General features: G+C 40.1%; 2 protein-coding genes across 2 annotated transcripts in view; both read left to right on the top strand.

Moving 5' to 3' along the window:
* The first annotated feature begins 5,416 nt into the window (after positions 1–5,416).
* Positions 5,417–22,952, top strand: part of LOC140930696 (uncharacterized) — a 25,122-nt gene continuing 7,586 nt past the window's right edge. The window contains exons 1-3 of the mRNA XM_073380408.1: positions 5,417–5,962; positions 7,008–7,102; positions 8,820–8,973. Of these exons, the coding sequence (XP_073236509.1) occupies positions 5,417–5,962; positions 7,008–7,102; positions 8,820–8,973 (795 nt within the window). The remainder of the gene's footprint in view (positions 5,963–7,007; positions 7,103–8,819; positions 8,974–22,952) is intronic.
* The window catches only part of LOC140926021 (uncharacterized), a 7,637-nt gene continuing 5,810 nt past the window's right edge, over positions 21,126–22,952 (top strand). The window contains exon 1 of the mRNA XM_073376086.1: positions 21,126–22,013. Within this exon, the coding sequence (XP_073232187.1) occupies positions 21,126–22,013 (888 nt within the window). The remainder of the gene's footprint in view (positions 22,014–22,952) is intronic.

The raw sequence follows: 22,952 nt of genomic DNA, 5'->3' as shown, positions 1-22,952 counted from the left end.
AATATTGCAGATGACCTGATAGTACATGGTGAGAACAACGAGGAGCATGACTGGAATCTATATCGATTGATACGGAGATTAGCAGAGGAGAACCTCACCCTCAACCTTATAAATTCCAATTCAGAATGGACAAGGTAGTCTTTATGGGGCTGTTAGTTTCAAAGTATGGCGTGGGTCCAACAGAAGAGAAGGTACGTGCAGTGCTGGAGGCAAACCGCCCATCTACTCCAACGGAAGTGAGAAGCTTTCTTGGTATGGTTGGCTTTAGTGCATGAGTTATTCCTAATCTTGCAACTGTCGCCGAGCCTTTACGAGCAATTTCCAGGAAGGGGGTACCCTTTGTTTGGAGCAGTGAGCAGGATAAATCCTTTAAAGAACTGAAAAAGCAATTAGCTACTGCGCCTGTGCTAGCTTATTTTGACAAAGATGCACACACGCGAGTGATAGCCGATGCAAGTCCCGTGGGGTTAGGCGCTGTTCTGGTCCAGGACAAGAATGGAGAGAGCCGAGTCGTTTGTTACACCAGCAGAAGCCTCAGCAGTGTCGAAAGGAGGTACGGCCAAACTGAAAAGGAGGCACTAGCTCCCGTGTGGGCCTGTGAACGTTTTAACCTTTACCTGCTTTGGTTACCAACCTCTGATTTAGTCACGGACCACGAAGCATTGAAAGTGGTCTACTCGAGAGGATCCAAACTATCTGCACGCATCGAGCGCTGGGTGCTAAGACTGCAACCATACAATTACAAGGTATGCTGTGTCAAGTCCCAAGACAACATTGCAGATGTCCTATATCGTCTGACGAAGATCCCCGCTTCAGAGAAATGTCGATATGATGATGAGCACGTTCGAATAGTTGCTCTCAGTGCCGTACCTATAGCCCTAAAGATTCAGGAGATTGAGAGTGCCTCAGCTGAGGATGAGGATTTGCAAGCAGTGCAAAGTTGTCTTATAAGTGGGAACTGGGAGAAAGCTCCAAAGCCATATGTGTGGGTACGTAACGAACTTACCTATATTGGCCAAGTCATCCTGCGTGGAACTAGAATCGTGATTCCTAACATTTTGAGGAAGAGGGTCTTAGAACTTGCACATGAGGGACACCAGAGGGTGGTGAAGATTGAGGAGCGCCTGAGATCTAAGGTGTGGTGGCCAGGTGTTGATAAAGATGCAGAACGAAAGCGCCAAGAGTGTTATGAGTGCCAGCTTATGACAAAGGAGACAGTGCCTCCACCAGTGAAGACAACCAGGATACCTGAGAGACCGTGGCAGGACCTATTCTAGCATTGGACCTACTGGGCCCTATGCCAACAGGAGAGTCTTTGCTGGTCCTAGTGGATTATTTTAGCCGATGGGTGGAGGTTGACGTCATTAAGTCCACCAGTTCAGCAGCGATAATTAAGTGCTTAGACGCGAGAGAGACTTAGTGACTATGTTACCACATGAGGGAGACAATTACTTTGCTATGACAGTGGCAACTTTGATAAGGCTGTGCCTACGGAAGTGTTAATTTGTATCAATTGTACCTTAAAAAGACACTGTTGACATTTTCATGTTACTTAGTAGTAGTGAGACTTTGCAAGTGAAGAGAGGGAGGGATGTGTCTGATCCGGAGGAAGTCTGGAGTCATGTGACAAGTTGAAGTAGTGTTTTTGTAGTGCAGCGGCGAAGGAAGTAGTGCTTGTGTTTGTCTACACTATTAGCCTCGATGACCCATTAACAATGATACAGTAAGGGTATCGGTCATCTAAAACCTGAAAAATGAAAATCCTTTCTACCCATCAGTATCAGTCACCCACGAGGGACTGTCTACTTTTGCAAATTCAAACAAATTCATATTTATACCCCCTCCCCCGCTTGCTTTTCCAACCAGCGAGAACCTAGCCCGCCAAGTGAATGTGATAATAATCCAATCATCATTTTTGTTTCGCTTTATCAATATGCTCCTCTATGACGTTTTGCCTTGCTCATCCGCGAGAAGGAAACATTCCCGAAGTCGAAATAAATTCATACAGATAGACCCTATGCGTTGGTTAACTCACTCTTCTGCGCCCACTTGGTGAATGTAGGCTGTTTGCTGTAAAGAATAGGGTTCTTGTGTTGGAGACTTCGCAGCCTTGGGTAGCAATTATCATCCACCCGGCATTACCGGAACAGCCCCCATAGTTCCGGTTGATGAAGAAGTGCCGGTTGTAGTTTGGCTCTCCACGAATGGAAAAGTAGTTCTTTGGCTGTATTTTTATATCTGTCCAGGCCACCGTAGTCTAGTTTCTGGAACGGCATTCCCTTGGGTCACAATGATCTTTCTCACGTGATGTCGAGTAGAGAAGTTGTTATTGCGCTTTCTCGTGTAACGGTATTCCCCAGGCAACACGATGCGAAAACAAGGTGGTTTACTGGAAGCTGGCGCATTATTAAGCTCAGCGTTCCAAACTTATCCACAATAGACAACTAACAGAGGAAGTATCCCCTCTATAGTAATTACCATTAGATGTAAAGACATCTTCGATTCAGCCCATAAGGTCTGTCAAGTTAACCTCAGCAAACGTAAAGATTGCGCGAATAGCGGCAAACGAGGATGTGACGAAAACATGTCTCTAAAAGAGATCGAAAACATTTTTTTCACTGAAAGTGGAGAATACTTGGAAGTTGGCTGGGAAACTGAGTGTCAGATCGCATCCATGATGAGGCTGAATCACGAAAAACGACTTCCTTATCTCTCTCCCCAGTTATCCTAAGGAAAACAAAGAATATAAAGAGACTATAAAAAAAACGATTAAGCTGAAAATTTTTCCTTTCCCAGTCGAATACCAAAACAGTAGTTGCCCAGATCGAAAGGTGATCAGTATATATCGGTCAGGCTCACGAGTATAATGCATTCAGTTAATGTTATTCGCTTTTTTAGTATTCTCCTCGCAAAAGTCTCTAAAGAGCAAATGAATGTATTCTTGTGTAGGAAAATGGAAATATTTTTCCTTAATAGGCGCTTTCTATAAACGAGGTTTTTATTTAAGGTATTAAAGGATGTACTTTCTTTAATTCCGCACAATTGACGGTCACATATGAGAAACTGAGAAACTGCAATTATTAAAAGATGGTGTAACCGTGCTTGTTTTTGCCCTACTTAACCGTTATTTTAAGTCTTTCCTACTATAAAGTCGCTCGCAAAGTTCGAGACTCATGAAAGCCAAATGTCAAATACTTGTTATTATATAGGAAAAACTACGAATACTATTGAAACTTCGAGCCTGTTTGTTTGTCTGGGCAATAATCTTTCAGCAGTAAAGTTATTTCCAATTGCCTGACCTGGCAAATGATGTAAGAAAATTAGAACTGATCTGCATCTTTATCTCATACTCCGGTTCTGTGGCTCGTCATTCATATAAAATAATGCAACTTCTACCATCATATATTTCTCTGCTTGAAATAGGTTTTCAAATAGGACTATTTTTCGTTGTCAATGAATAAGCAATAGTTACTTGATTAAAGAATTACCGAAAGAAGGTCAGTGCGTTTGATATAGATATAATATGGCAATACCTAATTGAAAGTCGGTGAAACTTAGGTGTTACTAAATTCTCTTTGGACTGAGCACTAAAATGCAAATACTAACCGACTTATAATAGACATGATAAGTGGCTTGAAAATTTCAAAGTTAACAAAAACTGTTTAATGTAAACTATCCTTGTTTGCTAAGATAATTAAAAGTTCTGTTCTGCTGTTGTAGTGTATGCCGTGTGAGTCGGAGAGTGCAAGAACGAGTAGTAAATGTTCTTGGTGTTGTTCTCATCTGATTCAACTCGCTACTTGAATGTGTATGTTTGGACTTTACAGCTGTTATTTGTAATTATTATACGTTGTTCTCACTAACGGTCTTTTCATTGGCTAAAAGCCTACAGACTAGTTATTTGCTAGCAGATATCTGACTAAGTAAGTTGCGCGCGCCGTGCATTAGTAAAACAAAAGAATTGTATAATTCGTTCCCGAGCCCCTTTTATAGCTAGAGGGGGCCTAATGGGAACATTTTAGCCTAACAAGTTCTTAAAAACCAAATTCTTAGTCGCGAGTTTTTACTGTAGCCACTGGAAATAAAACTCACCATTTAGTGTTGTTGAAATTGCCAGCGACAACAGGATAAAAAAAGCTCAGGGATTCTGGCAGTAAAGAGGCTGTGCCCTTTTTATTACGCCAACCTCTCGGAAGATTTTGGTCGAAATAGAAATGGAACGTTTCGTTCAAGGTAAAAATGTTCCGGAAACAGTTGTCCACCTGCAAAGGTGGTCTTCATTACTAGTCCCACTTTGCTGAGAAGTAACAAAATTTCGGTCAAAACGTAAATGGAACACTTCATTCGGTTCGAAACTTTGCTTCAATAGAATACTGTAGCTCCATTTTTTCTTGGTTAGTTCCACTTGAATGGCTTTCTAACGGGGTTGATTTGGCAAAACGAAAAGCATCCGCTAGTGGAGTTTTAACAAACAGTTCAGGAAGTGCTTTCAGCTTATCAACCTGTCAACGCGCCCAAAACAATAAAACGGTATAAAACTAACGTATAAAGAATTTTTCACAGTCAAATTACTTTTAATCGTGTTGGAAACCCTCAGGCGTAATGGAAGACTAAAAAGTCTATAATGCAATGGTATAAATTACTTTTACCTTAATCAGCATCTGATTAAGAAACTTATTCGTGATGAAAGCTTCAGCATTATTATTTAGGGTCTGTCTTTACGTGGGTACTTAAACTAACTACAAAGTTGTGTTATGTAAGAAATCCAGGGGTGAGATACATTCTTGTCTGTATTCTTAGTTTGTTTATCATAGATTTTGTTTAAACACTGTAGGTTTAAAATGCTGGACATATTACTTCCGATTATTTCTGCATTATGAATAAAGGTTAGGAAGCTATTAAATTCTAAATTGAGATCCATTTGCATTTTAGCTCTCTGCGGGACCCGACCTGGTGGTGCCGGCTAGGACTGACTTAGTCACGTTCATAGGAGTAGATGGCTAATAAACAGCTGCAGTACTATGAAAACCAGCCCCATTCTCCAAAGTTTATGTATGTACGTGTATGTAAATTTGGAATTAACAGCAGATGACGCTTCAGAGCATTGCTCGGTGTTTAAACAATCAAAGATACTGAATTTTTGAAAATGTTTTCCCAACCTCAGTTTGTTGTCATTACCTTTTCTTTTCGCTTTTTACTTGTCTGCTTGGCGCAAAACGAGGGAGAATTGAATTACTTGATGATCAAAATTTTGGAATTGAAGCAAAGTAGCTCCGACGAAAACGGTTCGTCTTGCCTTCCGTCGAACACATTGAGAAATGGTACCATTCGTCCTACTAGCATTACGACAAACCCGACAGATAAGACGTCATCCTATTACATTGGGTTAACCAACAACACTCAAGATCGTACCACGATGGTGCCAACATCCCTTGGTGAAAACGTATCGACCTTTTCCACGGAAGCGTCGGTTCCAGAAACACCTAATTGCAACCCACCGCTTTGCTCCCGAGTAATCAACATAACATGGCTGTCATTTGCTCCTTTTATTTCTCAGCCTAAGAACAGCACGAGACAAACTGAAAAGTTAGACGGTGTATTCTACAGTATAATAGGGCGCGCTGTTCAGTTTTGTTGCAAACATTTAGACAACAGGGGGACACGCTTTGAATATACCCACAAAGCGGAAAACATAGATACGTTACATGCTAATATCTTTTATGATAAAGCTTCTATAGGAATGCCAGTATACATTGAAAATGAGTTTTTTGACCAGCAATATGGAGGTACATTGGCATTTATCAAAGTCCTTGAATCTCCCGGGTTGGTTGTTATTGGAAACAAGGATGATGTCAAACAGAATCATTTGAAGGTTCTATGGAAAACCATTTACAAACAGTGGCCGATTGTGCTCATCTCAGTGTTGTTATGCGCAGTCTCTGGTATTTGTGTCTGGGTGCTGGTAAGTATCATTGCGCTTTTTGGGGAAAATTCAAATCTGGTTGGAATAAATACATGGTGTTTCCTATTTGCATTGGCAAACCGTTCGGTTCACAGTTTGGGTAAATGGTGAGCAAAATTTAAGACTAGTAAATTTCGTCCGGGAATCACGTTTACCTTCAAGAGTACAAATCAGTTCCTTTTACCGGAAAATGACCGCGAAGGCCTGAACATGGTATCAAAGGTGGTTTGAAGAAACGGAACGCGAACTCCCACCGGGAAAAACGGTTCTACCTTTTCAGACGTTAATATGTTGCTCTCGGAAAATTTCCACCTAAACGACCCAAGAAATCGTGTTCCATTTACTTTCCAACCGCTTTTACGGAAACTTCTTGTAAATGATAAACAACCACATTTACTTATTATATCTTCATTTTCAGCCCTATTTACAACGAGATGGAGTAAGTTTCTAAACGGAAACTGTGTTGTCGGTAGGGAATGAAGTACTCAAAACTGAATTGATAAGGTGGCAAGATTGACCACCTGAAAAGATACGTAATATAATATTTGGCTTCTGGGGGCACTTCCTTATTTGGCTTAAACGTATACACAATGCTGCGGGATGTGATCCTTGCTGCTGCGCGGCCGACATTGTAGTGTGACCGGTTTTTAGAACCAAAAAAACTAACTGACTCCAAATTTAAAGTGACAAACGTTCTTGGACAAAGTCGTATATTTAGGCCACGAAAAAGGGTCTCTTTTCTTAAATTAAACAGGGTAGCAAAATGAAGGGTTATGGCATGGTTTGATGGCCTCAGTGGTAAATCCTTACACAAACTACCCTTCAGTGGTTTCCCGTCCCGGGTTTGTAGACCTCTGGCTCTGACGAAGCCACTGTTTGAATACCTGTGGCCCGTTTAGAGTATCAAGGTACATGATGTAAACACATTGTGGTGTAACCGTACAAGCGAACCGGCGTGTTTACAACCGACCAGGCATATCCAGTTGAATTTGACAAGTGCAAAAGCTAAATAGACATATCCTTTAATTTTTGTTTTATTTAACAGGAGACAACATGGAATACAGATGAATTCCCTCGTCGTTTTCATCGTGGGGCATTTGAAGGTTTCTGGTGGGCCTTCGTTACCATGTCAACCGTTGGGTAAGTGAATCAAAATTCAACTGCACCATCACTAATAAAAGCAAATTTAGGCAATGCACTTCCACACGAATCCGGATACACTAAAACCGCATTATTGTTATTTGCGCTGAACACCAATATTTGTTGTGGTGTATCCGGTTTGGACTCACCCATCCGTAGAAATACACTACTGCGACTTACATTATTTTGCTAATTACTAGCTACTAGGCATGCGCAAAAACCGAACTCGCGATGTGATTTCGCGGCATTTTTGAGTTTATGTAGTACTTGACTTCAAAAATATCGTGTCGGCAGTCGTCTACACGAAATCACCAAACGCTTCGGATAAGAAAAAAATCCACTCTGGAAAACGGTTTCAAACACATGCGGTTTCCATGTGCGGACAGCTGATTCGTTAAAGAAGTACGCGGTTTTAAAAGTATCAGCATATAAAGTGCTTTACACATAAAAGTGACTAGAAAGAATAAGAAGTCTTCAATGTCAGCCTAACGCTTAGTGCTTGGAGGTTTCTTGTGCAAAAATGTTACTCCTTTGCATTCTTTGCATGCTATGTGCCTGCTAGTTCACTAAACGAAGTTCGTATATAATTCATGTGCCCTAATTTGCATACAGCAATTTCTATATGGTGGTTGGATGACAACCAGTCAATTAACTTGCAACAGGGATCAATTTAATAAAACTTTTACACGTGTAATTTACAAGTGTAACTTACCGCATTTTTGACCAAATCTTCCTTTTTGAACCGTTTTTCGGCCAGTTAGCATGGGAATAGCTAAAAATAAAAGAGAGATTTGAAACAAGAAGACATAATTTTCTGCTTATTGGATGTAAGCAGCTTTTTTGTTTTTCGCACATCCGCATAAGCCAAAATTTGGCGAATCTATTTCGATCTCTTTTCTCTTTTCTTCTTTTCCTCTTTGCCTTTATTTTTATGGCCATTTTTGTTTCCCACTTTATCGTCTTTCTTAATTTCGCATGAAAGTTTGGCTGGCTTACTTTCCTATAAAGAGACAAATTTAATCTGTAAAGAATTTTGGTTAAATAGCAAAATTCGCAGTGGATTTTTTTCCCAAATGTTGTTTTGTTCTGTAACTCTGTCAGGATTGGCCAAAATGTTGTAAATGAGGTACCAGTAGAAAGTTCTATCCTCGCTAATTGTGCTCATTACCATTTTATTCACAGCTTAAATAGAAAGCTAGTTAATAGATACAGGAAGGATAATATGCATGGGTTCATATGGAACAAAACCGACCAAAGCGGACGTTAAAGAGCCGTCAGTTGAGAATGAAAAAAATGTAGTAACGAGAAGCGATTTCTTGCTCAACTTGAGTTTGGTATTTTTGAAAAACAACTGGCATTTACTTTTGCTCAATTTAAAGTGCGGTTTTCATGGGCTTAGGATGAAAATGGATAATGATGACGAATTTTATTCCTTGATGTTTCCACCTGGTTTTAATTTTTTATAGTTTTTATTCGACGTTATTTCGTTCTGTATCTTATAAGAACCCATGTAGTATATCTTACAGTGTATTTGTCAAGCATTCTCTGAAAGAAAGGTGGCTTTAAAGGGTTTTCACACACATCTTCACACCGTGCTCTCGTTTTCCCCATTACGTCCCTCCTATCGGCGCTTCGGCGTCCCACTACTACAACGGTACAGACTTTATCAGAGAGCGGCATTGAGAACTGTTGAAAAATAAGCTCTTCTTGTTTTAAGGTACGGAGATAAAGCTCCTAAGTCAGTTATTGCTCGATTATTCTCTATCGTGTGGATCATGGTTGGACTTACAGTGTGTTCAGTTTTGACAGCTACTTTTACCACAGCACTCGCCACAGCAGCTGTCAAAGATGTAGACCTGGTGGGAAAGAAGGTATAATATTGCTTATCAAAAATTACTCGGATGTTTCCTTTTGCTATTTTCATTGATTAAAATTATCGTTTGCACATTTATGAGCTTAATAGTCTGTGAAATGGGCATTAACGGTTTGTGGACTCTGTGGGATGGAGGCTACCTATAAGAATAGCAAAGTAGTTTGTAGAACTTTAAAGAACATATCGATGTAAAACTTTTGATTTAAAGATTGACGTCAATCGTAAATTATTCTACTACTGATAAAGGGATGCATTGAACTTACGCAGAAAAGCGGCGGAAATTAAACATGTAAGCAAGTTTTAACCTTGGAAATATTTAGAATGAATAATAGAAAGAATAATAAAATATTTATTTGGCTTAGCTTGTTTCTTCAAACCATATTCAGCCTTTTCAAATAATTGCCCTTAAATCCTCCGGCTAATTCTTTTTATAATATAACCAGTTAGGGCTGACCAAATTTGGAAGTCGTTTGCTACATCCGATAAAATGACATCAATACTATCCGATAAACAGCAGAAAAAGGGACGGCAACCGGGAGGCCCTGGAGACGAGGTTGCATTGTCTTGGTAGAACAGTAGAAAATGGCGGAAACCTAAAACAATTATTGGATTCCGCTCAAGGGTGATCTGAAGAAATGTGATGCAGATCTCGGAGGATGTTATCCGCTTTGAATGATAACCCTCTCCTAAAAATTATCTGCTATATTCCTTCACATCACAGTACTCGGCCTCATCTTTACTAAGTGATATGTTACGTGCTCTCGATTGTCCATACTGCAGATAGCTGTGTTGAAGGGAAATCCAGCATTCCAAGAAGTTATCAAACAGGGAGCAAGCCCAACACGTAAGATTAACATGACTAACTGGTCGTATACACGTGTTTAATTATTAACGAGAGTTCATTTATTCCGTTCCCGCTTACGGGATCAGCACTGAAGGGAAAAGAATCCCGTGTCTTGCTCTATTTACTAGCTTTTTCACCATTAATTTTATACTTGGGTAGCACATCACAGCTTTCTTTAGTCTAAACACCGGTTTAAACTTGAATTTGGAAATCATGGTTTTTGCAAATGTTATGTCGCATATTTTTTAAATTAAGAAAGGTACTCCATTTAAATGATTCGCTGGATTCTCTTGAACAGAACGTAACTCAGCCTAAAAGTTCCAGTTCATAGCTGCAACCGGTTCCTGTGGGTCACGTGCTGGCAAGCCAGTTCATTCTCATGTAACGTGCGACTAGTTCCCTTGATGTTTTGTGGCTATTCCCTCAAATCCAACAAAAAATTTATGCTTGAGGTTCCAAGCGGCAAGAGCTCCCAAGTATTGTAACTGCACATTTAATCATGTGCAATGGGAAGTTGCGCTATATATAAGATTTAATTAATTGTAAATTGTAGTTGTTGCGCGTTGGGAATCATAAAATTCCTCTCTCTTTGCGAGATTCTTTGTCTTCATGCTCCGTTTATTTTCTCAGTTTTTGACAACTTTGAAGACATGCAAAAAGCTCTCCTAAATAAGACTGTGACAGGTATAATGGATGACATGTACCACGGACTTCACTGGATGCAACAAGTTAGAGATTCAAGACTGAATGTGGTTAAGATGATTGAGAGAACACGTTCTTATGGCTTCGCATTCAAGAAAGACAATATCTTTCAATGGCCGGCTGAGGACTGCATTCGAAACCTTATTTTGCATCGCAGAGAGGATGTTTACTCTGTTATGAAACAGTTCAAGGATGAAATGAAGGTAATTAGGTTTAATCAATGGAAGTAACTCACTGAGCTTCTTACGCTAACTTTTTAATCAACTAACTATTGCTCATTAACACAAAAGCAATATCCAATAAAAAAAAGGAATAACTACGACATATTATGGGTTGGGGCGTGGCCGAGTGATCAGCGCGTCGGATCTGCAATCCGGCGGTTTCGGGTTCGAGTTCCCCTACGGTCACTGGCTGGATTTGTTCAGTCACGGCTGTTCCGAATTCAAATCCTCTTCCACGCTTGTTAATACCTCCTGCTAGTTTGGTTTTAACCCTGTTATGTTCTATTTGGAATATTTGTTTCAATTAGACATTATCCACGATATCACCATATTTTCATGCTTTGCATTTTTACGGTTGACGGTCAGTTGGTTAACTCTTTCAAAACGAGAAAACAATTTTACTCATGCCAAATGTACAATTCCAGAATTGACAAGTTTTACTGATATCTCATTATATTGTTTGTTATGAGGACATCTGCGGTTGCTATTGCGTCCAAAAAAGGAACAACGATCACTTCACCCATACGTTTCCATTATCGCTTTAAGATAAAAAGTTCTGTTGTCTAGGATAAAATAAACGTGACTGCGATTTCTTGTATTGGCAGATTTATCACTTGTTTGTCCGCTGAGAAACCCCGTGACATCGCTTCTATCCTATCAGTCCTTTAGCAAATGTAAGGATGGCGGGTATCGTGAATAAGGTCTAAGTGGTGCACTTGTGAACTTAAGCTGAAAAGCTAAGTGTAGTTCCACTGCACAAGTCCTTCTCTTTGCCTTACGTTTTACGCCCATCCCTCATAGCCTTGGACGTCAACAACTGCACGTCAATACTTCCAAAAATCTCACTTTCAAAACGAGTCTAATTGCAAAACCATTCAATTTATTTCAATGCGGATAAAAAATCATTTTCATATCACTAGATATGCACTTGTCCTCGCTAATAAAACAGGCCAAGGGCAACTCGGAAATGGTCCTATTGCTTGCTTTTTTTTAACAACAAGTAAGCTCTTTGCTCATATTATTAAAATTATATTTTAAGGACGAACTCTCCACGGCAATGGATGATGACGGGTTTTCTCTACTGGAAAGGAATTATCCTGCTTTTTGCGCCCTTGTTACTTCATTAACAATCTTTTTGGGAGCACTGATCGCAGCAATCCGCCTCTGTGAACTGCTTTTGTATCTATACCAGAGATTTGTAAAGAAGAAAAAAATTGAAGGTATAAAAGGTGGCTAATATTTTATAATGTCTCTCCTTTTCTAATGTTTCTTCGATTGTTTTCTACTTTTAATTTGGAGAAAAACTCCACTGAGTTCAGTCTAGGCCTCCCCTAACCCCACTCAGCTCCCCCCCCCCCACACCCCTTCCGCCCCCCACCCGACGCCTTCAATACCACCACTTATGTACCTATGTAGATATTGATGCTCAAAAAAACTCGATTTGCTGGAGGTCGCCAAAAAAACTTACTCAAGAAACGACAGAATTGGAATCGGAATCGCAAGCGAAGTCGTAAGAGCGCTCATGACCTTGTGAAAATCAAAAATTGGATTCGTAAGCAGACTCAGTGACAAGCGGGACGGAATCGGAGTCGAAAGAACCAGTACGTTTTCATTTTCTTCCGATTCCGCTTGCGACTCCGTCCTTTACTATCTAGAGAAAAACCAGATTGTCGGAGTCGGAGGCAGAAGCGGAAGAATAAACCAATCACAATGCTAATTCCAACCCTTTGTGATTAGCTTAGTTCTTCCGCTTCTGTTTGCAACTCCGACAGCCTAATTTTCACTCGATCGTAAACGACGGAGTCGTAGCATTTGGACGCTGTTTTCACTAGATCTTTAACTCCAACGCTTCTGATTTCGACTCCGACACCGACTCCGTCGCTAGTGAAGACCTGCCTTAAATGCTCTTTCAGTTATCAAACAAAAATGTAGTTTGGCTGAGCTCATGACTAGATACGTGTCCTTATATGTTATACCTAAAGGCATAGAATAAAAACTAGTGACGTAGAACGGACAAGCAGGACTAAGCCGCTAGCAATATGTATGAATTTTGATTTATTCACAGATAATGTCCAGCCCTCGTCCAGCCACCGCAACGCTCCACCAAAGATGAGTTGCTAGATATTTCGTAAAGAGACGACCAAACAGAGCCATGGAAACCTCCAATCACATAAGGACACTCAAGTTCAAGATCCTTTGCCCTCCATCATTTGGGTTCTCAATTCTTAACTTGAAACTTAACTAAAATTTATTCCAGTTAAGTCCTGGGGGGGTGGGGGAGGAGAGCGTTACCTTTAAAGATGTTTCAGCTATATAAAAATAAACTTTCGTACTCTAGCGAGAAACAGCAGGAACAATGGCAATATTCCAAAAGATATAATGGTGGCAGTTGCCCCAGCAGGCTTAGATGCTTGGATTAGATGCCAAAACCTGACGAAACTCCCAAGCAATTCCAGGCTATAGTTTTAAACAAGACCAAATAATTCAGCAAGTAAGCACACACTACCAACTCCGCGGTATGGCCATGCAGTACCCTGAGCCTGTACACAGCCATACCATTGGGATTTGGCAGCCATTCACAGCTGCTTCGTCCTTATTAGGACTTATCAGCATACCGTTGCCCCAGGTAAAGGGTCTCACTAGGTGATCCCTGACCCATTCGTTTACTGCCGAAGAGAGTGCCAAAATGTACTTCATGGACATCAAATTTCTCCAAACAACTGATATCAATACATAATTATACAATGATGTGAATGCTACGCGCGCTGTGATTGGTCGTTGCCCATGATCTATTAGAGTACAGATAGATGGATGACGTCACGGGAAACTTGTTTTCTTTGTTTTGTTCAACATGGCACGCGGTTTTGAAAATGTTTGTGAGATTATTTCGGATTAAGGCAAGTGAAAGCTTCGGAAAAAGTTTAGCAGGAGCTATTTACAAAGAAGAAAAATGGAGAAACGGAGACCAAAAAAGCTATTGACTACTTGACAATGCCTAAACTACAAGAAATCTTCACAACAGTTGCCATCGTGTGTCTTCGCTACGAGAGACTCGCTGTTTTGCAAAATGTTTTCGCTATTATTCTTCTTTGAGCAAGAAAAGACGGTGTAAAACTTTTCGAAGAGACTGTACACAAGTAAGATAAAGAAGAAGCTAAGATGAAAAGTTGGGTTCGGGACTTAAAAAATGCCTAAACTAGTACAAATCCTCAAAAGGTCAAGCGATTCGAGGCAGGTACGTGTATCGGTCTTTTAATTTTCTGATCATTGTATAAAACAAATAGATTCCATGTTGCCGTGGGTCTGTTCAGTAATAGATCACAGAGGACGTCAAAATGTGGTAAAAACAACAGTGACACACTCGCCTGCGGCTCGTGTGCCACTTCTTTGTTTTTACGACATTTTGACGTCATCTGTGATCTATTACTGAACAGAAGCACGGCAACATGGAATCTATTTGTTAATCAAGTAGAAAGGTTACCCTAAGAATTTATAAAATAACACCAAAAAGATAATGCTTTGATTTTTTAACGAATACTCTCCACTAATTTTTCAAGGAAATGCATTGAGTTCAAACCTGAGAATTTGTATGTGTATTTTGTGACTTAAAGGGCTTTAAGTTGCCAGCCTTCCATGGCTGCAACTACGATCTGTACGCGGATGACGTGGCTTTGCGCATGCTTGACATGTGTGTGTTTCCTTCACTTAATTTGGTCCTATATAATATATAGTTGTCAAGTAGTTTGCTTTCCAAAATGAATCTGTGAAAGGATAACGATCGCTAAGCGCTTCTGGGAAATAGATAATCAAACTGTAAGTGGTGCCCGTCTTACATTGTAAGACGCAAAGAGAATTATGTAATACGATAAAAAAAAACTCTTAAATTGACTGTTTACAACGTTGCAATAATCGCGAGAGAATTACATAGATGGAGAAAAAAAAACGTAGCAAAATCGTATAAAAATAACATAAAATCTCAACTACAAACTCTCCGTAACCGAAATAATTTGAGGAAGTAAATTCCTCTATTCCTTTCTCCTAATATCTTCCTTTTGTTGAATGATTTTTTCAAGTTCGTACAAGAAGAAACATTCAGTCTAGGAAAGCTCAGATATAACTTGCATCTTCTCGTATTTCTGATTCTTTTAGGTGAAAATTGTAATGGCTTTTCCGTTTGAATAAAACCTTAACGAATAAAATTTAAACTCTGCGTCCTACTGATCACTTTTTTCAACATACGTTTTCCACTTTCTTACGTTTCTTAAAACAAAGTGAGGTGTTTACAAGACAGAGGCAAAGATGAGCGACTATACTTTCCTCTGCAATGGCCAGGTCACGCAATATCCAAACTGGCTTCAAAGGGCTGATGCCGTTCGTCCAAAAGAGTGGTTCAAAAACGTAGTCAGGCAAACGATTTCTTTAGACGCTTTAATTTTCTCGTTTGTGTTAACTAATATCCACCCCAGATGATTTTCAACCACTCGCGTATACAGGCTTGCGCTCTCAAAAAGTCCTTATCTTTTTTCACTGCGAATAAAGAACTGTCAAAAAGAAACTTGCGGAACTAAACTTAAGCAAACAATCACTTCGAACTGAAATTCTCTATGTGATCTATCAACGAAAAGTGCAACGAACGAGGAAGTCCACGTGATTTTCTATTCAAATTTAGATTTCAGTAAAAAGTAATTACATCATCTGCCCCTGAGAAATATCAGCAGATAATCAAACAAGTGGTCTCAGATATTGGTGGTGTCCAGAATATTGCAGATGACATGGTGAGAACAATGAGGAGCATGACCGGAATCTATATCGATTGATACGGAGATTTGTAGAGAAGAACCTCACCCTCAACTTTGAAAAATGCCAATTCAGAATGGACAAGGTAGTCTTTATGGGGCTGTTAGTTTCAAAGTATGGCGTCGGCCCAACAGAAGAGAAGGTACGTGCAGTACTGGAGGCAAACCGCCCATCTACTCCAACGGAAGTGAGAAGCTTCCTTGGTATGTTTGGCTTTAGTGCAAGATTTATTCCTAATCTTGCAACTGTCTCCGAGCCTCTACGAGCAATTTCCAGGAAGGGGATACCCTTTGTTTGGAGCAGTGAGCAGGAGAAATCCTTTCAGGAACTGAAAAAGCAATTAGCTAGTGCGCCTGTGCTAGCTTATTTTGACAAAGATGCACACACGCGAGTGATAGCCGATGCAAGTCCCGTGGGGTTAGGCGCTGTTCTGGTCCAGGACAAGAATGGAGAGAGCCGAGTCGTTTGTTACGCCAGCAGAAGCCTCAGCAGTGTCGAAAGGAGGTACGGCCAAACTGAAAAGGAGGCACTAGCTCCCGTGTGGGCCTGTGAACGTTTTAACCTTTACATGCTTGGGTTACCAACCTTTGATTTAGTCACGGACCACAAAGCATTGAAAGTGGTCTACTCGAGAGGATCCAAACTATCTGCACGCAACGAGCGCTGGGTGCTAAGACTGCAACCATACAGTTACAAGGTATGCTGTGTCAAGTCTCAAGACAACATTGCAGATGTCTCATCACGTCTGACGAAGATCCCCGCTGCAGAGATATGATGATGAGCACGTTCGAATGGTTGCTCTCAGTGCCGTACCTATAGCCCTAAAGATTCAGGAGATTGAGAGTGCCTCAGCTGAGGATGAGGATTTGCAAGCAGTGCAAAATTGTCTTATAACTAGGAACTGGGAGAAAACTCCAAAGCCATATGTGTGGGTACGTAGCGAACTTACCTATATTGGCCAAGTCATCCTTCGTGGAACTAGAATCGTGATTCCTAACATTTTGAGGAAGAGGGTCCTAGAACTTGCACATGAGGGACGCCAGGGGGTGGTGAAGATGAAGGAGCGCCTGAGATCTAAGGTGTGGTGGCCAGGTGTTGATAAAGATGCAGAACGAAAGTGCCGAGAGTGTTATGGGTGCCAGCTTGTGACAAAGGAGATAATGCCTCCACCAGTGAAGACAACCAGGATGCCTGAGAGGCCCTGAAAGGACCTAGCATTGGACCTACTGGGCCCTATGCCAACAGGAGAGTCTTTGCTGTTCCTAGTGGATCATTTTAGCCGATGGGGGGAGGTTGACGTCATTAAGTCCACCAGTTCAGAAGCGATAATTAAGTGTTTAGACAGACAGTTCTCTAGATATGGAGTACCTAATACCTTGAGATCGGACAACGGACCCAACCTCGTGTCTGCTGAAATGGAGGAGTATAAGGATGAGATGGGCATTAAGCACAGGCTGACCACCCCACTATGGCCGAGAGCAAATGGAGAGGTCGAACGGCAAAATCGATCTCTTTTGAAAGCAATGAGAGTTGCGCATGCTGAGTTCCTCCTGGCATACCCGCGGGAAGTCCGGGGTCATGTGACGCGTTGAAGTAGTGTTTTTGTAGTGTAGAGGCGAAGGAAGTAGTGCTTGTGTTTGACTAGACTATTAGCCTCGGTGGCCCATTAGCAATACTATAGTGAGGATATCGGTCATCTAAAACCTGAAAAATGAAAATCCTTTCCACCCATCAGTACCAGTCACCCACGAGGGACTGTCTACTTTTGCAAATTCAAACAAATTCATATTTATACTCCCTCCCCCACGTGCTTTTCCAACGAGCAGGAACCTAGCCCGCCCAGTGAATGTGATAATAATCCAATCATCATTTTTGTTTCGCTTTAACAATATGCTCCTCTATGACGTTTTTCCTTGCTCATCCGCGAAAAGGAAACATTCCCGAAGTCGAAATAAATTCATACAGATAGACCCTATGTGTTGACTCACTCTTCTGCGCCCACTTGTTTAATGTAGGCTATTTGCTGTAAAGAATAGGGTTCTTGTGTTGGTGACTCTTCTCCCATTCGCAGCCTTGGGTAGCAATTATCATCCACGCGGCATCACCGGAACAGCCCCCATAGTTCCGGTTGATGAAGAAGTGCCGGTTGTAGTTTGGCTCTCCAGGAATGGAAAAGTACTTCTTTGACTGTGTTTTTATATCTGTCGAGGCCACCGTAGTCTATCTAGTTTCGAGAAAGCATTCTCTTGGGTCACAATGATCTTTCTCACGTGATGTCGAGTAGAGAAGTTGTTATTGCGCTTTCTCATGTAACAGTATTCCCCAGGCAACATGATGCGAAAACAAGGTGGTTTACTGGAAGCTGGCGTATTATTAAGCTCAGCGTTAAAAACTTATCCACAATAGACAACTAACAGAGGAAGTATCCCCTCTATAGTACGTAATTACCATTAGATGTAAAGACATCTTCAATTCAACCCATAAGGTCTGTCAAGTTAACCTCAGCAAACGTAAAGATTGCGCGAATAGCGGCAAACGAGGATGTGACGAAAACATGTCTCTAAAAGAGATCGAAAACATTTTTTCATGGAAAGTGGAGAATACTTGGAAGTTGGCTGGGAAGCTGAGTGTAAGATCGCATTCATGATGAGGCTGAATCACGAAAAACGACTTCCTTATCTCTCTTCCCAGTTATCCTAAGGAAAAAATAATATAAAGAGAATATAAAAAGAACAATTAAGTTGAAATTTTTCCTTTTCCAGTCGAAAACCAAAACAGTAGTTGCCGAGATCAATAGGTGATCAGTATACTGCTATTTCGAGAAAGGTTGTCGGAAAAGTGCACGCGACAATCCTGAAAGGTATTGTGGGAGGTTTTTTAAAAGTTCACTGTTCTTATAAGAAATTTGAAAGAATGGTAGAAGAGGCCATGGGAGTATGTTTGCGAGTGCTAAAAGAAAGCAACAAAAGTAGGTTCGACAGCTACAGTGTCAGGAACAGTGTATTGATCATATCCCATATTACCTTTCGGGATTGTCAAGCGCACACTTTTTCCGACAACCTTTCTCGAAACAGCTGTATATAAATTGGTCAGGTTCACGAGTATAATGCATTCAGTTAATGTTATTCACTTTTTTAGTATTCTCCTGGCAAAAGTCTCTAACGAGCAAATTAATGTATTCTTGTGTAGGAAAATGAAAGTATTTTTCCTTAATAGGCGATTACTATAAACGAGGTTTTTATTCAAGGTAATTCCCTTGAAAAGAATGTACTATCCAGGGGTTTTTTCCTCAACTCCGCACAATAAGCTACTTTCGATATATTAAAATTCAACATGATAGCGAGTCTTAGAGGACACAAACAAATAAAATGAATAAACATGAATAATCATGGTTTATTCATTTTCTTTGTTTGTGTCCTCTAAGACTCGTCGTCATGCTGAATTTTAATATATCGAAAGTTGCCTATTGACGGTCACATATGAGAACTAAAACTGCAATATTAAAAGGTGGTGTAACCGTGCTTGTTTTTGCCCTACTTAACCGTTATTTTCAGTCTTTTCTACTAAGTTGCTCGCAAATTCCGAAACTCATGAAAACCACTGCAAACGTCAAATACTTGCTATTATATAAGAAAAACTACTAATACTATTGAAACTTCGAGCCCGTTTGTTTGTCTGGACAATAATCTTTCAGCAGTAAAGTTATTTCCAACTGCCTGACCTTGCAAATAATGTAAGAAACATGATTAGAATTGATCTGCATCTTTATCTCATACTCCGATTCTGTGGCTTCATATGCAGAGTCCCACGTCATTCATATAAAATAATACAACTTCTACTATAATATATTTTTATGCTTGAAATAGGTTTTCAAATAGGACTATTTTTCGTTGTCAATGAATGAGTAATAGTTACTTGATTAAAGAGTTACCGAAAGAAGGTCAGAGCGTTTGATATAAATATGATATGGCAGTACGTTATTGAAAGTCAGTGAAACCTAGGTGTTACTAAGAGCACTAAAATACAAATACTAACCGACTTATAATAGACATAATAAGTGACTTCAAAATTTCAAAGTTAACAGAAACTGTTTACTTAGATAATTAAAAGTTCTGTGCTGCTGTTGTAGTGTACGTCGTGTGAGTCGGAGAGTGCATAAGAACGAGTAGTAAAATAAGTGTTCTTCGTTGTTCTAATCTGATTCAACCCCCTACTTGCCTGTGTATGTTTGTTCTTTACAGCTGTTATTTGTAATTATTATATTGTTCTCACTAGCGGTCTTTTCATTGGCTAAGAGCCTACAGACTAGTTATTTGCTAGCAGATATCTGACTAAGTAAGTTGCGCGCGCCGTGCATTAGTAAAAAAAAAAGATTGTATAATTCGTTCCCGAGCCCAAAGATAATTGCTTTTCCCTAAGCCTTGGGGCCAAATATGAATTTTAATATACTGAAATTGGTCTATTTTAAGGTCTCATATTTTTTTAGTGAGGAGGTAAAGGAAGTAAAACAAAGCAGTGACAACAGTAAAAACCTCCCGAATTAAAGTACCTGTATTTTCCCATCGATTTTCCCAAGTTATAATTAGCCTAAATAGGTTCTTACATAAAGGGTAATAAGCACAAACCCGTCAGAAAGCCACTTGACTGGCTTTCTGATGGGTTGATTTGATAAAATGGAAAGCATCCGCGAACGGAGTTTTAACAAACAGTTCAGGAAGTGCTTTCAGCTTATCAACGTGCTCTTAGTAATAAAACGTATAAAGAAGTTTTCATAGTCAAATTAGTTTTAACCGTATTGGAAACCCTCAGGCGTAATGGAAGACTAAAAAGTCTATAATGCAATGGTATAAATGACTTTTACCTTAATCAGCATCTGATTAAGAAGCTTATTCGTGATGAAAGCTTCAGCATTATTATTTAGGGTCCGTCTTCACGTGGGTACTTAAACTAACTACAAACTTTTGTTATGTGAGAAATCCAGGGGTGAGATGAGTTCTTGTCTGTATTCTTAGTTTATTTAACATAGATTTTGTCTAAACGGCGATAGGAGAATTTTTATAGGTTCTTAAACGGGTAAAAATTTTATGACGCACCATTTTGCTTCTCGAGTCCCGAGTAATAAAATAAATGTCAAAACTATACATAACAATCAAAGAAGTGCGTTTGGCACGTGATGTGACCATGTTATCATCCAGATGAAAAACGTCCTGTTTTCCATCCTTAATTTCTCTTTCTAAAATCATTTTGTTTGAGACAGTAATATGATCAAACATATTCGACTCAGTATTTCATCAGCTCTTTTCTTAATATTGTGATAAGAGACTGTGGGTTTAAAATGCTGGGCATATTACTTCCGATTATTTCTGCATTATGAATAAAGGTTAGGAAGCTCAGTATTAAATTCTAAATAGAGATCCATTTGCATTTTAGCTCTCTGCTGGACCCGACCTGGTGGTGCCGGCTGGGACTGACTTAGTCACGTTCATAGGAGTAGATGGCTAATAAACAGCTGCAGTACTATGAAAACCAGCCCCATTCTCCATAGCCCATCTATGTACGTGTATGTGAATTTGGAATTAACAGCAGATGACGCTTCAGGCATTGGTTGGTCTTCAAACAATCAAAGATACTGAATTTCTGAAAATGATTTCGCATCCTGAGTTTGTTGTTATTGCCTTTGCTTTTCGCTTTTTACTAGTCTACTCAGCTGTCTGCTTGGAGCAAAAAAAAGGAGAATTGAATTACTTGATGATCAACATTTTGGAATTGAACCAAAGTAGCTCCGACGAAAACGATTTGTCTTTCTCTCCATCGAACACATCGAAAAATGGTACCATTTGTCCTACGACAAACCTGACAGATAAGACGTCATCCGATCGTATTGTGTTAACCAACAACACTCAAGATCCTACCACGATGGTGCCAACATCCCCTGGTGAAAACGTATCGACCTTTTCAACAGAAGATAATTGCGCGCTGGGCAATGACCCGCCACCGCTTTGCTTCCGAGTAATCAACATAACATGGCTGTCATTTGCTCCTTTTCTTTTTCAGCCTAAGAACAACACAACAAAAACTGAAACTGAGTTAAACGGAAAAGCCATCGGTGTATTTTACAGTATAATAGGGCGCGCAGTTCAGTTTTGTTGCAAACATTTAGGCAACAGGGGGACACGCTTGGAATATACCCACAAAGCGGAAAACATAAATACGTTACATGCTAATATCTTTTATGATAAAGCTTCTGTAGGAATGCCAGTATACATTGAAAATGAGTTCTTTGACCAGACCTATGGAGGTACATTGGCATTTACCAAAGTCCTTGAATCTCCCGGGATGGTTGTTATTGGAAACAAAGATGATGTCAAACAGAATGATTTGAAGGTTCTATGGAAAACCATTTACAACCAGTGGCCGATTGTGCTCATCTCAGTGTTGTTATGCGCAATCTCTGGTATTTGTGTTTGGGTGCTGGTAAGTATCATTGGGCTTTTGGGAGAAAATCCAAACCTGGTTGGAATAAGTACATGGTGTTTACTATTTGCATTGGCAAACCGGTCGGTTCACGGTTTGGGCAAATGGTGAGCAAAATTCAAGACTATTAAATTTCGTCCAGGAGTCGCGTTTACCATTTAAGTGTACAAATCAGTTCCCTTTACCGAAAAATTAGCTCGAAGGCCTGAACATGGTATCAAAGACGGTTTTGAAGAAACGGAACACGAACTTCCGTGTGTAACAATCCCTGCACCAGGAAAAACGGTTCTACCTTTTCAGACGTTAATTTCCACCAAAACGACCCGAGAAATCGTGTTCCATTTACTTTCCAACCACTTTTACGGAAACTTCTTGTAAATGATAAACAACCACATTGCTCATTATATCTTCATTTTCAGCCCTATTTACAACGAAATGGAGTAAGTTTATAAACGGAAACTGTGTTCTCGGTAGAGAACTGAATTGATAAGGTGGCAAGATTGACCACCTTAAAAGATACGTAATATAATATTTGGCTCCTAGGGGAACTTCCTTATTTGGCTTAAACGTATATACAATTCTGCAGAGTGCGATCCTTGCTGCTGCGCGGCCGACATTGTGGTGTGACCGGTTTTTAGAACCAAAAAACTCACTGACTCCAAATTTAAAGTGACAAACGTTCTTGAACAAAGTCCTATATTTAGGCCACGAAAAAGGGTCTCTTCTCTTAAATTAAACAGGGTAACAAAATGAAGGGTAACGTTATGGCATGGTTTGATGGCCTCAGTGGCACACCCCTACACAAACTAACCTTCAGTGGTTTCCCGCCCCGGGTTTGTAGACCTCTAGCTCTGACGAAGCCACTGTTTGAATACCTGTGGCCCGTTTAGCGTATCAAGGTACATGATGTAAACACATTGTGGTGTAAACGTACAAGCT

The sequence above is a fragment of the Porites lutea genome, chromosome 1 (assembly GCF_958299795.1).
Source record: "Porites lutea chromosome 1, jaPorLute2.1, whole genome shotgun sequence".
NCBI classification, from domain to species: Eukaryota; Metazoa; Cnidaria; class Anthozoa; order Scleractinia; family Poritidae; genus Porites; species Porites lutea.
Note: the sequence above shows the minus strand (reverse complement) of the source record. Positions and strands in the feature narration are given on the sequence as shown.